Source organism: Ochlerotatus camptorhynchus, unplaced genomic scaffold (genome assembly GCF_037179485.1).
Source record: "Ochlerotatus camptorhynchus isolate MF236.1 unplaced genomic scaffold, CSIRO-AGI_Acam_v1.1 ptg000278l, whole genome shotgun sequence".
NCBI classification, from domain to species: Eukaryota; Metazoa; Arthropoda; class Insecta; order Diptera; family Culicidae; genus Ochlerotatus; species Ochlerotatus camptorhynchus.
Genome location: NW_027040767.1, coordinates 1,089,069 through 1,103,729, shown reverse-complemented (window position 1 = coordinate 1,103,729; position 14,661 = coordinate 1,089,069). Strand labels below are relative to the sequence as shown.

At 37.4% G+C, this 14,661-nt stretch overlaps 1 protein-coding gene across 2 annotated transcripts in view; it reads left to right on the top strand.

Moving 5' to 3' along the window:
- LOC135706445 (homeobox protein abdominal-B-like) overlaps positions 1-14,436 on the top strand; it is a 106,029-nt gene extending 91,593 nt beyond the window's left edge. Inside the window, exons 7-8 of one of the 2 annotated variants that reach the window (XM_065228053.1) lie at positions 11,641-11,852; positions 11,920-14,436. In XM_065228053.1, the coding sequence (XP_065084125.1) occupies positions 11,641-11,852; positions 11,920-12,108 (401 nt within the window). In that variant the 3' untranslated portion in view covers positions 12,109-14,436. Of the gene's footprint in view, positions 1-11,637; positions 11,853-11,919 lie in introns of both variants that reach the window. The other variant, XM_065228052.1, reaches the window with a different exon arrangement.
- Positions 14,437-14,661: the final 225 nt, after the last annotated feature.

The following is a 14,661-nucleotide window of genomic DNA, read 5'->3' as shown; positions in this document are numbered from 1 at the left end:
TTGCCTCGATTTACAACTAATTTGACATCAGAAGAAATTATTTTTTTGAACACTAGTGGGATAAAAATAAGCGGTGTTTGTACAAGCAAAAACAAATATAAATCAAATTGCATTATCCTGCTTTTAATTGTACAGTCAACTCTTCGCAACTCGATGTCCACTAACTCGATATTGAGTTATAGAACCATAGTAAAAATTAATTTCATGTCTACTGGGATAGTTATTTTGTATGGGATTGTTAATCTATAACTCGATAATTCTATAACTCGATGGTCCCTTGAATATCGAGTTGTAGAGAGTTCACTGTATTTCAAGATCAACTCTACCTTTTTCTAGTAATGAATAAACACTTAGAACATCAAAAATCATGCTTTAATCTGGGGGTGCGATACATCATAATTTGTGATGGTCGAAAAATGTCACCCTAACGAAACAATCCACTAAACATCTTTTATAATCTCCTGCATCTAAATCCATGTACTTGCATCGCTTTCCAACATTTTGCAAGAAATCTTTAAAATCTTCAATTATCTGTCTATCTACTATCGTATTCATATTTTTTATTCACCCAGAATCAATATTAAACGGATCCTGATATTGGCGAACATTTTTTAGTCGATCGAGGCGTTAAATAGTGCTTCCTGATGGCTATTTTCGTCATATGATCACTGCAGGAAGCAATTCTAGATGGATGCTGTTTTTTTCTTTTTTTTCTTGATTTGTTTTCCGTTGATCTTGTTTTACGTGCTGAGCAACAATACTACCGACACCAGCGAGGCAGCTCCCACACCTGGACCCTACCTATCTACCTATCATATCAACTCATGAACCGAAGACCAACGGCTTTACTTCCCTTCCGAAAGAAGGCGTGATCAGAGATGTTAGGCCTCAAAACATCCTTGCGGCGCCGACTGGGATTGAACCCAGGCCTGCCGGGGTGAGAGGTAATCACGTTTACCACTACACCACCCCGCGCTGCTTATGGATGCTGCTTATCGGAAACGTTCAGATCATTGAGCATGCAAACATCGTTTTCCTTCTCTGCCAATTTGGAACGGGTCCACTTTTTAGAATACCTCTGGGGGCGACCATGGCGTACTGCCCGAGCAAAGTCGGTTAACAAAATGAAAGCAAATCGATATTAAAGTTTGAAGTTCCTATCATAATGAAAACTCATTTTGATTTCAATTGTCGTGACAGAAGTCTGATGTCATATTGTGCTTTCATTATGCAGTCAAGACTTTTTAAATCAAAGCAACTTAACTTGAAGTTCTGATGATAATTTTTTGTTTAAAATTTGATTTAAGTTCATCGGTCGTTGAACTAACGATTATTGTTTATTTGTTTTGCTTAACACATTTTAGGTCATTCGTGACTAGCCCGAGGTGAGATTTGAGCTTAAGTGTTTCAGCGTGAGAAGCATGGATGCTAACCATTTACGCCAGGCCCGTATTCAGTTAAACATTATGAATGCAAAATCAGTAATCACATTGATTTTATTGAAAGCAGGATTAGTTTTCCGTTTGATTCAATAGTGTAAAATGTTGCTCTCATTTTTGTTGTGTTAACCGTTAAGTCAACCAAAATGAGATCAAATGGTGTATTCAAAATAAGTTACATCATAACAGCAAATTCTGATTTCAATTTGATCTCTAACCTTGCTCGGGTGGTTAGCATCTATACCTCTCACGCCAAAATCACGAGTTCTAATCTCACCCCCGGACAAATCACGAATGATCCAAGAGCGTTGAAGTGACCATAAAAAAAGAATACCTGTGATAATTTTCACCATGGTTTCATTTCTTTTCCTTACCTCGCAACAATCGGAGCTGCCGTCCAAATCACTATTTTCAAGTGCCCATTTTTGGTGAACAACAGTCGAAAGGAATCCAATTAAATCTACGCGGTGTGGTCTTATAATTGGAGCACTTTTACCGAGTCTCTCATCGAGAATTTTGACCGATTTGCAAGAATAACAAGACACTTCACTATCTGAAGACTCCGTGCTATTACATTTTCAATTCTTCAGACTGTTGACAATAATTGTTATTATTAGCGGCGCCGGTGGTGTAGTGGTAAGTGGTAAATCTCTGATCACGCTTTCCTTCGGAAGGGAAGTAAAACCGTTGGTCCCCGGTGCATGAGTTGATGGGCCAATAAGTTCAGCTGTGCGAGCTGCTGTACGGAAAAGAAGATCGACGGAAATCATGGAAAAACAAAATTAGTTTTTTTTCTGCTCTAAGATATTTTTAAAAATTAAGAAAATATACCCATTTTTTGACTGTTTACAACAAATACAAGATACTCATTAAATAGGTACTTTCGAGTAATATTGGCCTATGGATCTAAGATTGGACCCATTGCTAAAAATCTGCTATTTATCAATTTTATCAAGATGAACGTGTCATTGGGATGGTACTAATGGATATTTTTGGTCGCTATTGAAAATTTAGTCGATTGTTGAATTTATGTATGGGCCCAAACTAGGGGCATTTGGGCCGACATTTCCCCTCTACTGCCTATAATCCCATATCAGTCCCATATGGAAAAAGTTAGCATTGAGAAAATGGCAGTTGAAGTTAAGAAGTGCAATTTCCATGTAAATATAAAAAAGCATAGAAAATTAATAGATAATTTTGTCAAGTTAAAAACAGTAGCAATGCAGCTTGCATGGTTGTTATATCAGCAAAAATATGGCGATTCAAAGGGCAGAACTGTAACTTAGCCTCTGGACGATTTAATTTCAGGATGGGACTGATTTGCGATTGCTTTACTGGATGGGACAAACTGACTTGATGTTGTTTTCACATTTTTCATGATTAAAGCCCGTAGTTTTATCACGTAATATGAAAGTAGATGCCAATTGATAGTCTATAGCGTTATTATCTTAAAATTGACGAAAATCCATAGGGGACTGATATGCTATTATAAGCAGTGTATCACGTCTTAAAAATAATGTTTAAGTCCATTTAACCCTACACATTATTATGAAAAAAATACCCCCGGTTGAGCATTTTCAAACTAGCCAGGAGCACCTAAAGTTTCGTTTGGTGGGTGTTTCAGCGATACCGATTTTGTTTTCTTTTTTTACAGGAGATGGAGCTGAAAATCTCCTTAATAAGAATAATAAGAAGTTTTTTTTTTAATAATAATGTTGTTCTACCAGATACTCCGTGAGCTACACTACAAATGTTATACAATCTTGAATGTGGTTAACGTTGGCGTCTTTTGAGATAAACATTTTCAAATTGCCTTTCTATTCCTGTCATTCTTATCTAATCTAATCTAATCTAATCTAATCTAATACAAACGCAGCCAGTACTAGAAAGAATTCTGGAAAATGATTAGGTTAGATAACGCCTAATCATGTTTTCTTGTCAACATTGATGTTTGCAGCATATCTGAGATATGACACAAACATCAAAACGGCCAGGCCTAGTGCGTTGCATTTGCCGTAAAGATGATTCTGTGAAATGATTCGAGTTTAAATAAATATATTTAAACAGCGATGCATTTCGTGAATCTACAGGGGTGGAAGGATGCGTGGACATACCGTACCAAACGCTCCGAGGTATGTAAGAGTGAATTTAAAATCAAATGTGATGTAATGAATGGATTATATAATATAGAATAATTAATGGATCTCACCAAATGCCTCCAATGTTCCCCAAATTCCTAATTTATAGATAAAAAATTACTTTCTATTCCATTCATTACCTTTAACATTGAAGTCTGCTGTACCATTTCGCGTTTCTGGGGCACAATTGTTTGTACTTAACGTCGGTCTCTTTATCGCAATCGAGTGCCAATCACCGACGAGCGTCAATTGTCAATTGGTGATTTATCAGTGACGGCTTCCACGCCTGGAACCTATTGAACCCATCAATACATGGACCAGGACCAACGGGTTTACTTACTTTCCGATGCAAGACGTGCCCAGAGATTTTTTCGCCTCAGAAAAATCCCACCAACCTCGACTGGGATTGATCCCAGACACACTGGGATGAGAAAGCTGTCGCGCTAACCACTCAACCAACGGTGCCGTCAATGGGGCATAAATCTCGTCACTTATAAAGATCCCATACAAATCTGAAATTTCATCTCGGTGCTTGCCTCTCTGCAGCAAACACCTTGTGGCTTGTTGAGCTTTAAATTTTGGTTAGTAGATTGTAAGTTGTGTACCCGATAGTGCGGAATTGTCATATAAATAAGATTTAAAATGGCTTCTGGAATACGTGTATTCCGAACATACATTGAAAACTGAATATGAGCTTATTGAGGCAAAAATTTGCTCGTTCAACTATAAAATAGCTTATTTAGCTTTTAACTGGCTTAAACTGTTTGTTGGGTTTCTTTGAGAATGTGTAGACATCTTCAGTGCCTAGTAAAAGGCGAACACGAAATTATTGCGACACCGAAAATGTCATGCCAATTTTCTTATAATGTTTAGAATCAAACCAAAATTTTAGGGTAGTTTTATACATATATTTAATTCAAAAATCAAAAGAAAAGTTAATCGATGGAGCCTTGAGTGTAAAATTGAACGCATTTTCGCTTGATGCCCTCCATCAAAGTCTTTACAGTGTCATCCGGTACCAGTTTCTCAGTTTTTTTTTTCCATTTTCTTAACATGTCCTTCTCGTCTTTGACTGTCTTCTTGCTCTTCCGAAGTTCCCGCTTCATTATTGCCCAGTAGTGCTCCACCGGGCGCAGCTCCGGACAGTTTGGCGGATTCATGTCCTTTGGAACAAAATGGACAGAATTGGCCTCATACCACTCCAGGACACTTTTAGAATAGTGGCATGATGCCAAATCTGGCCAAAATAGCGGAGCTTCGTCGTGCTGCTGCAAGAACGGCAAAAGGCGCTTCTCGAGGCACTCAGATTTGTAGATCTCGCCATTTACTGTTCCCTTTGTCACGAAAGGCTCACTCCTCAGTCCGCAAGAGCAGATGGCCTGCCAAATGAGATATTTGGAGGCGAACTTCGACATTTTCTTCTTCTTAAATTTGTCGTCCACATCGAACTTGCTCTTGCCGGTGAAAAACTCCAACCCCGGAATTTGCTTAAAATCGGCTTTTATATACGTTTCGTCGTCCATCACACAGCAGCCATATTTTGTCAGCATCTTCTCGTAGAGCTTCCGTGCCCGAGTTTTAGCCGTCGATTGTTGCCGCTCATCGCGGTTTGGGAAGTTCTGTACCTTGTATGTATGTAGTCCAGCTCTCTTCTTTGCATTCTGGACGTAGCTCTGCGACATGCCGATCTTTTTAGCCAAATCACGGCTTGAGACGTTGGGATTTGCTTTAATCATCCGCTTCACCTTTCCCTCCGTCTTTTTGTTCTCCGGTCCCGGTTTTCTTCCAGCTCCTTTGCCGTGGTCCAACGTCAACCGCTCCTGGAACCGCTTCAACACTCTGGAGACGGTTGAATGGTGAATGTTCAACATTTTTCCCAACTGCCGGTGCGACAGGTCAGGAAATTCCAGGTGTTTGGAAAGAATTTGTTCTCTCAACTCGCGTTGGTTCACCTCCATTTTCGTTGAATCGAAAAACACGACTTCGAGTTTGACAGCATGTACACAATACACATCAATAAGAAAGTGTGCAAAATTTGGTTGATTTTTACCCAATGGTAAAAAAGTTATGCCCTGTTGAATGTGTCGCAATAATTTCGTGTTCGCCCTTTACTTGGAGAAAGTTGGCAAATATCATAGCCACAATTTGATTATGAGAAAACACGTCCTATCACGAGGCGAAACTAACTAGAGTATGGTGGGGCAAAAGTTTGAACTTTCTTGAAAAAAAAAACAAATCTCAAAAGTTCCACCCAAAACATGCCTTATCTTATGCTTTGTGACATTTTTCAATGATCAAGCACTCGTGAGATTAATTCTCATATGCTTTTGGAAACAAAATTTCTAACTGAATTAAATGGTAATCATGCTGGGTATACACAGTTTTGGTCACGAACTGCTCATTTGCTATTAAATTTGCAAAGAGTTGACGAAACCTAGTTCTTTTTGAAGTAGGGTCGATAGAATAGAGTTTAAGCTTGCTGTAGATACGTGAAAAAAGATTTTAATTCTAGTAATAAGCTGTATTTGCTTTTGCGTTGCAAACATGAAGTGAGAAATGCTCGCTGCGCATATCGGACTTGTGTGTGTGTAAAAATTCATTGGTGTTGATTCAAATGTTAAGATTTACCTACTCTTTGCATGTCTATAGTAAACTATGATCCTAATCTATCAATTACTTTTAAGAAAAATATATTTCAACAACTGAGTGAAAAGTTATTAACAAATGAGCATTTGGTGTGTACAACTGTGCATTAGAGTGATGCAAAATTTGAAATTTTCGCTCCACAATACTTAAACGATTCCAAATCGGATCTTGACTAACCTCTCAAAATTTGAATCCATTTGGTGAGAAACTGAGATGGCACAAACCATTTGAAGTTTGTATGGGAATTACTATGGTAAAACCAAGATTTTTGTTCATGTCTATCTAATAATTCACCATATCGATCTGCTTCAAAAGTTTTAAACTACACTTGTAGGAAATTTTCCCATGTCTTATGATCATGCTCAATCAATTGCTCAGCAGGCAACATTGGTGTTTCTGGGGCGTTGAATAGGACACACAAAGCATGGCTACTATGTCACACTGCAAAATACAGTGTTGCCTACAGAGCAGCTGCTTGATCATGTCATAAGTTTACCAATCTCTTAAATAATTAATAACTTTTTCCTGTCTCGTTTTACATAGAAACAATCTTGAGCAAAGTTGTAGCTGAGAAAATTTTCTATAAGAATGGCTATCGAACTGTTTCGCAGCTCAATATGGAAAAAGACTTGAAGGCAGTGAACAAAAAGTTGAGATTTCCCATAGTAATTTACATGTAAACTTCAAATGGCTTGTGCGAAGTCTGTTTCTAACCAAATGAGTTGTAACTTTGAGAGGCTAATCAGGACCCGATTTGAAACAATTTAAGCACTGTGGAGCGAAAAAGTCAAATTTTGCATCAGTCTACTGTGCATGTCAAGCATGGTGATAATATAATTTTAGAATTTCCACGGCACAATTTATTGATTCATTCGTCGTCAATCAAATGTAGACCAGTTTAAATGACAAAAAAAAAAAAAAAACCTGACATCTATTTTAATCTTCAATCTCTGACTAACCTCGAAAAGAAACGTTTTTTATGAGCATTTTTGTTCATTGTCAAATCAATTGTTTCATAATGTTCATTATAACAAGACATCATTCTATTTAAAGGCGCGTTTCTGGGATAGTTTGTTCTTTGATTGTTAATAGAAAACATATTTCTGTTTCTTAAGGAACGCAGCATAAAAATTTAGATTTTCTAAAATCTCTGTGACATTCACTCTTTGTGCTACAACATCGTTTATAGAAGCTATCATTGCTATCAAGTGCATCCAAATTGATCAACATACATAGAGACTCATTAGATGGTAAGAATAAACTCCTTCACCCTAACTTTCTTAGAGTAAATAATAGAAACTGTTTTTGAACTGATTAAATGCGGTTTATATGAGTATCTTGATATGGAGCCCAGACTATACTACAGTACTCAAGGAGGGGCCTAACATATGCAACGTATAATGTTTTGATTGTGTATGGATTATAGAAATGAAAGCTAAACCTTTTAATTTACCCTAGCATGTTGCTTGCCTTGTAGATAATGTTATTAAAATGTCCAACAAAGCTTTATTTTGAATCTAGTATAATACCCAAATCTCTAACTTGATTGCACCTTTCAACTCTGTTTTGTCCTATTGTTACGTGTTCTTGCAAAATAATTTTCTTTCTTTTAAATGAAATGGAATTACATTTATTCACATTAAACAGAGACGAACGAGCCAACGGCTGAAAGTCTCTATAATAAAGAAATCAATCAATCAATCAATTCACATTAAGCTTTAATAAACTTTTTGTGAACCAAGTGTAAAAGTTACCAACTTCTTGTTGAAATACTACAAGATCAGACGTTTCACGAATTTCCAGGAGACATTAAGAATATTCAATATGTGCTCTACATCATTAAAAAATAGAATAAACAGTAATGGTCCAAGATGGAAACCTTGTGGCACATCAGATGTTACATTGACTACTGACGACAAATCTCCTTCAAATCTAACTCTTTGGGTCCTACCGGTCAAGTATGACTGAATCCACTTTAATAAATTTTGAATAAAACCTCACTTAGATAATTTGAATAGCAAAAGAGGGATATCAACTCTATGAAACGCTTTACTGAAGTCAGTACACTGGAGTCGCTTTTTACGCGGGTGATACGACCCGCGTAAAAAAACCGCGTAAATTCCGGAATCCGCGTAAAAAAACCGCGTAAAAAAGACCGTGTGAAAAAAACCGCGTAAAAAGCGACTCTAGTGTATAACGATATACCGCGTTAATTCTGAAATCCACGTAAAAAGAACCAAAATCCGCGTAAAAAAAAACCGCGTAAATTCCGAAATCCGCGTAAAAAAAACCGTGTAAATAGCGAAATCCCCGTAAAAAAACCGCGTAAAAAAAAAACGTGTAAAAAAAACCGCGTAAAAAGCGACTCCAGTGTATATAGTGCCTCAACATAATGTCCCTGATCCACAGTTACGTTCTGTCATGACAATGAACTTGACGATATTTAGAAGAAAATCTATATCATAATAACATTTTCAAGCTAAGATAGTTAAAAGGTTGTACATTAGTTCGAACTTTGCAAAACTTGTGAGTTTAAGAAAGTTTTTTTACATGACCTGTTCTTTCGAAAAATTTCTCGAAACTAAGATGAAATAATTGAATCTCCTTGTTTTGAGAGGTTTTTCCTTATTTTATATGTGAGCAGTGCTTTAATGTAAAACATATCAATACAATTTACTATTCTTTAAACTACACTCATTCTTCAATTTTTTTTTATTTCCGCCGTTTGTCACATTCAACCTTTTGTATTACGACCTTATGAATATAGCAACTACAAGCTCATTTATTGATATTATTGTTACTTGTGCCTAAAATTATATTGCTTACCTAAATCCATGTAAATTAGCTAGAAAACTTGTTGTCAAAACCATATGCGGAATATAAAAATCATAATAACATTTACCAACCCTGGCTAATATAGGGAAAAAATCTGCACATTGGTGAAGAAATATGCTTGTCTATAAATTGTGACTGAATGCTTTCAGCTTTCAACACTGATGACCCCTAAGAAAAGAGGTGGAACTCATATATTTTATTGTGGATTACTCAGCTGTGTGACTTTGAAGTTTTTCGATTTCAATCATCTTTGGTTTACATGCCTAATGAGAGTAACTCAACATTGAGTGGAATTTGACTCAAAATTGCAAAAACGAGGGCTACTCAGTGAATGAGTAAAATTTTTACTGGATTTTTCAAATGAACCAGCCCCTGGCTGAAAACCAGGATGAACTTCTTGAGTATAAAAAAATAGATATTTTACTCAGTCTATTATACTCCTAGACTGAGTTAAATTTCGGCCGATTTTCCTCTTATTCAAGCACATAGAATTTCACACACTTCGCAATTCAAGCATATTACTTATCACATATTTGCTTATTGCATGCTCTCAACTGCATTTTTACAGTTATTAATTGAGAGCTTTCTATGCTTTTCATTAGTGTGCATTAGTATAATTGCATGGCAGGGAAGTTATGAAATTTTCCAACCTGAATAATTCCTAGACCGGACGGTAATCGAACCCAGCATGGTCTTGCTTTGTAGCTGCGCCTTTACCGACTAAGCTAAGCGAGGCCCCGAGGTGTAAAATCTCCCCTCGTTTAATGTTGAGCTATAGTTAGCATAAACAACGAAATTGTTTGCAAGCATGTTTACAGCATTGCTGATTTCAGTGATATTGCTTATAAATTTACTTAAGCGTTGTTAGTGTGCCCTTGATATCACAGAAAATTACATGAATTTTTCAAACAATGCAGTTTTTCCCGCAAAAGTGAGTAACATTTTACTCACTCACAGAGAAACCCCCCTTTTTGCAATTTTCAGTCAAATTCGTCTCAGTAGCTGAGTTACTCGCATCGCCCGATGCATCAAATTTCCATTCAATAGAGCTGAGGCCACAGGATTCAATTTCCTCAACATCGATAAGATTAATGTTTGTCGAATGCTTCAATCCATTCTAACGGGTGCTTTTGTTCGGTTCATCATAAAATTAAGGCACTGCTTGATCGTACATTAAACGGTTTGCCGGTGCGCATCATATGCGATCGCATAAACCCTTTCGGGGTTACATCATTCCATCCTGTACGCTCATTAACCGACCCCTCAATTGGGTACTTATGTCTTTAGTACCCGTAAAATCCACTCGTTTAGCGGCACCGATTAGCCAATTTTGCTCAAATTTTAGTCCTCCCGCGAGGCACCTTCATAATAGTGCACACCTGTTGTGTTTACTGGTCATATAGCTACAATGTATCGCAACCAATTTTCCGCCCATAACAGTTTCCTTAACCACCTTCTTGGTTACTATGCTGGTTGTTTGGTGGGCGACTCATCCTTGTCCGTGTGCATTCTCTCTCCCGCTCCCTCCACCTCACCCACTCTCTCATTCACTAAACGCCCGGTTCGCCCATTATCCGGCTTAATTGCCCGCTCGCAAACGATGTAACAACAAACACTTTTTTTTATTGAAATGATGGCAATTAATTTAATTTTTATGTTTGGTAATAATTCATAAAAAAAGATCGTTTGAGCGTAAGCCACAAGTAGTAGGTGAGAGAAAAAGGAAAAAAATCCGCTACCACCGCGGGTTCGGACGTCTAGATACTAAAGGAAAAACTGGGTAAAAATATTCAAGGTTCTGTTTACTACGAAAGTGCGCTACAATTGCATACACTAGTGCGCTGGTATGTGTGTGTGTGTGTCTTTGCGTATTTGTTTCGGTAGCTGGTGACCATGGAGGTCACGAGTCTGATACTGGTGATGTTTGCCGTTTTTATTTTATGATCAACACCGAAGCATTTATTGTTACAGGCTGTTTATTGTCTATTCGTTAAGAAGCATATCGCTTTCCTCTCCGGTTGTGGCTTCGGAAGCAGGGTATTCTGCCGGTGAACAATATTGCTACCGATGCGTTGGCGGGTGCGAATCAGGTGATCTTGGTTTTTTTGTAGGTAATGTCTTTGATTCAGATGATAGTCAGCTTTTATGAGCTAATTTTCGATTCAATAATTGAATTGTTAAATTAATTTATAGCCCACTTGGGGCAATGCTTAAGATGAGGCTTTCGTATGCGACGGAACAAGTGGGCTCCATTCTGAAACCTGTATCGTAAAAACCAGCCATTAAACGCGGAAATGGGTTTTTCAAACAACCGTCACTTATAGGTTTTGGATGGTTTATTGGTCGCGGCAATATCGGGCATGTTTTGACGGGAAATTTGCGGTGATTTGTTTTCACCGGTCTTTTGTTTTGCTTAGGTTGTAAAGATTTCTTGAATTAGGCTTGCTCGTTATTCACGAGGGTGTTACTTTGTAACTAGAATGTGCTATTACAAGGGAAGGTAAGGTTTGAAAGGTAGCACTTACTGACCAAGTGTTTGTTTATTCTTTTATTTTCATGCCATCGTCACGCCAATCCAGTAGGTTCCAGCATTTCGGTGGGGGTAGGTGGAGTAGGTTCCTGTACACCGTCAAATCCATTGGAATGGACTGGCAATGTAACGGTACGAAAGAAGCGAAAACCCTACTCGAAGTTCCAGACACTCGAGCTGGAGAAGGAGTTCCTATTCAATGCCTACGTCTCCAAGCAGAAGCGATGGGAGCTGGCTCGGAATTTGAACCTGACTGAGCGACAGGTGATCTTACCGCCTTTGCTGTAACCAGTAGAACTTGATCTTAAATGGTGATTTTTGCACATTACAGGTGAAAATATGGTTCCAAAATCGACGGATGAAGAATAAGAAAAACTCCCAACGGCAGCAGGCTCAGTCCAACAACAGCAGTAACAGTAACTCGAGCCACAATCATGCGCAACAGCAGTCCCATCACAATCCACACCATTTGAATTTGGGTCTAGGAATGCCTCTCCATGGTTCCAAGATGCATCAGTGACCTTTGGAGCACCATCAGGACGACGCCAACGGACAGCTGAAGATGGAAATGTGTGACGTCCCGACTGCTCCGATGTGTAGCCACATTCCCCATCCTCATCTGATCAACTATCATCATTAGAGGGTGGATGACGGTCGGCCACAATGATTGGAGCTCCCTTTGATAATACGTAACAAATGCGCTATAAATACCATGCTAGCCAGGCCACCAGTACTATGCTTCTCCAGTGTGTCGTCGATGTGTGAAAAGAGGAATACTGAACATTAAAATAATTCAAAGAAAAATCATATTGCATGTATATAGTACAATTAAGCTAATTCGAGTGAGGAAAGGAAGGGAAAGAATTTTACTTTTCCTTAGGAAACTGAAAACTGAATCAGACGAAGAGAATAAAAAAAAAATCCAGTAAAAGTTAGTGATTAACTAGGACTTGACAAAATTCATTAATTGAACAAAATCGATAAAAATGATGAAAAATATGTGGAAAGGAAAATTTTATTTCCTCGGTTATAGGTTTACGTACAAGTTAAAATTCTCGTAGAAATTGTGGATCAAACAATGTGAAAATGGCAAGAAGGCAAAAGTATGTGATCATTATTTTAGTAGTTTTTTTTTGAGTAGTTTTTCGTCCTTCTTTCACTTGTTTCAGTTTTCCCCCGTCTCTCCCTCTCAATTTCTCGCTCACAGTCAGTCAGCAGTGCAGCAGTTTCTCAGCTTGATTTTTGCTCAGTTTTATTTTCGTTGCACGAGCTACTTTTTCTCGGCCCCGTCCCACCCTGCAACGGTGAGCGTGCTTTCCTAGCGTTAATGCATGAGGTGAAAGGTTTTTTTTTTGGCTCTTTCAAAGAGGGTGACGAGGAGAATATGCTCGATGTCAAACTTAGTTGAAATTCTGTCGATAACAAAAAAAAAAAAAAGTAGCAGACTCTTGTATTAGTTTTATAATATGAGTTATGATAGGAGTTGTTTATCGAAAAATGTACGTTCTATTTCCTTTTGTTTCTGGATTCCTTTCATCGATTGAACCAGTGACGTTTCGAGACTATTTATTTCCCAGTTGTTCTATTTGCCGTTCGAAATACAATCAAGAGAATGGATGGTTAACTTTCTTTTTATATTTGTTGAGTTTTGAAGAATCAGTAGACAGCTTTGATTAGGTTGGTTTTAGACATAAAAAAAAAACAATGTGTTCCGTTAATATCTGTTTTGCTCATGTAGACACAAATACAAGCTAGTGATTTTTCAGTTTAAAAATAGAAAACCAAAAAATCGAATCATGGTCATTGACAACTGCCCCACTCTCTTGTTTAACAGTTGCGAATTGTTTTTTAGAGCTTTTACTGTTCTACATTATTTTAGGATGTCTACCGGGATGATTGCAAATTTCTTTTACGTCGAGGAAAGCCTATGATTATTTATGTATTTTTATTTGTATATATACAATATGGAATCAACCATTTCTGGATCTAAGATAAATAGTTTAGTGTTAAGAATAATAGTGCTAAAGTAGAGTAATGTGTCTCCAGACGAAAGAGAAAAATGTAATACTAAACAAGAGCAGACATCACTATTTCTTAATATAAACATCAAAACAGTTTTGAAATTATAAAATGTGCTCAAATTTTTCATAAAACAAAAACCATAACTTTAGTAACAATGATATTAGGAGCGAGGAAATCATGTTTAAATAAAGAAAAAGAAAAGAACAGAAGTCAAGCATAATCGTACTGTAAAAAGCAGCTACTACCTACTCTAGTGCAGTTAATCTCTAATCTGCCACCAATTAGATTCCGTTTCCAATCCGTACTAAGACATTGGATCTAAAGCCCAGTTATTTCAATTAGGAAAATAAAACCTCTCAAACGAATTTCAACCAACTTAATACTATCGGAAGTATGCATCTCTTTCCTTCAGTTCAAGAATGAAAATGAGTCGATTCAGAACCCAATTTTCAGAACCTTCTGAAATGGTACAGAGAACCGATATGATCATATACAACCAAATTTATAGCAATCGGATGCAAATCATGTAAATACTACATTTCGGTGGATCATATTAGCAGGAGAACCATAGTTCTATTTATTTCGATGGATCTGTAATTGTCACATGCAAATCGAATGCAAAGGATACAACACAAACACACACACACACACACAAAACCGAACATCCATTAACGCTAAACCTGATAAAGGTGAGCTGTGAGTGGAAAACTAATTGCAGAAAAAGATAAAAGAATAACCAATGTAATGAGAGAACATTTTAACTATTGTAATTTAAAATTAATTAGTTTTAATATAATGACTTTAAATAAACGTATTAATATATTAACGGTGTTGGTCATTTTAATTGGCTCGGGGGAAAAGAAGCGAAAACGCTTGTGGCTTTCTTTCCAGCCCCACTGGATGCATAAGGTATAGGTAGGTATCTCGAGAGGCGAGTAAAAAAAAATGAAGCAAATTACACATTAGGCAATTAGTAGTTCCCCGGTCGGATTGCTGCAAATGACGCATGGTGTGCCGGAGAGTAGAAACAAATTGGCTGTGCGGTTGTGTA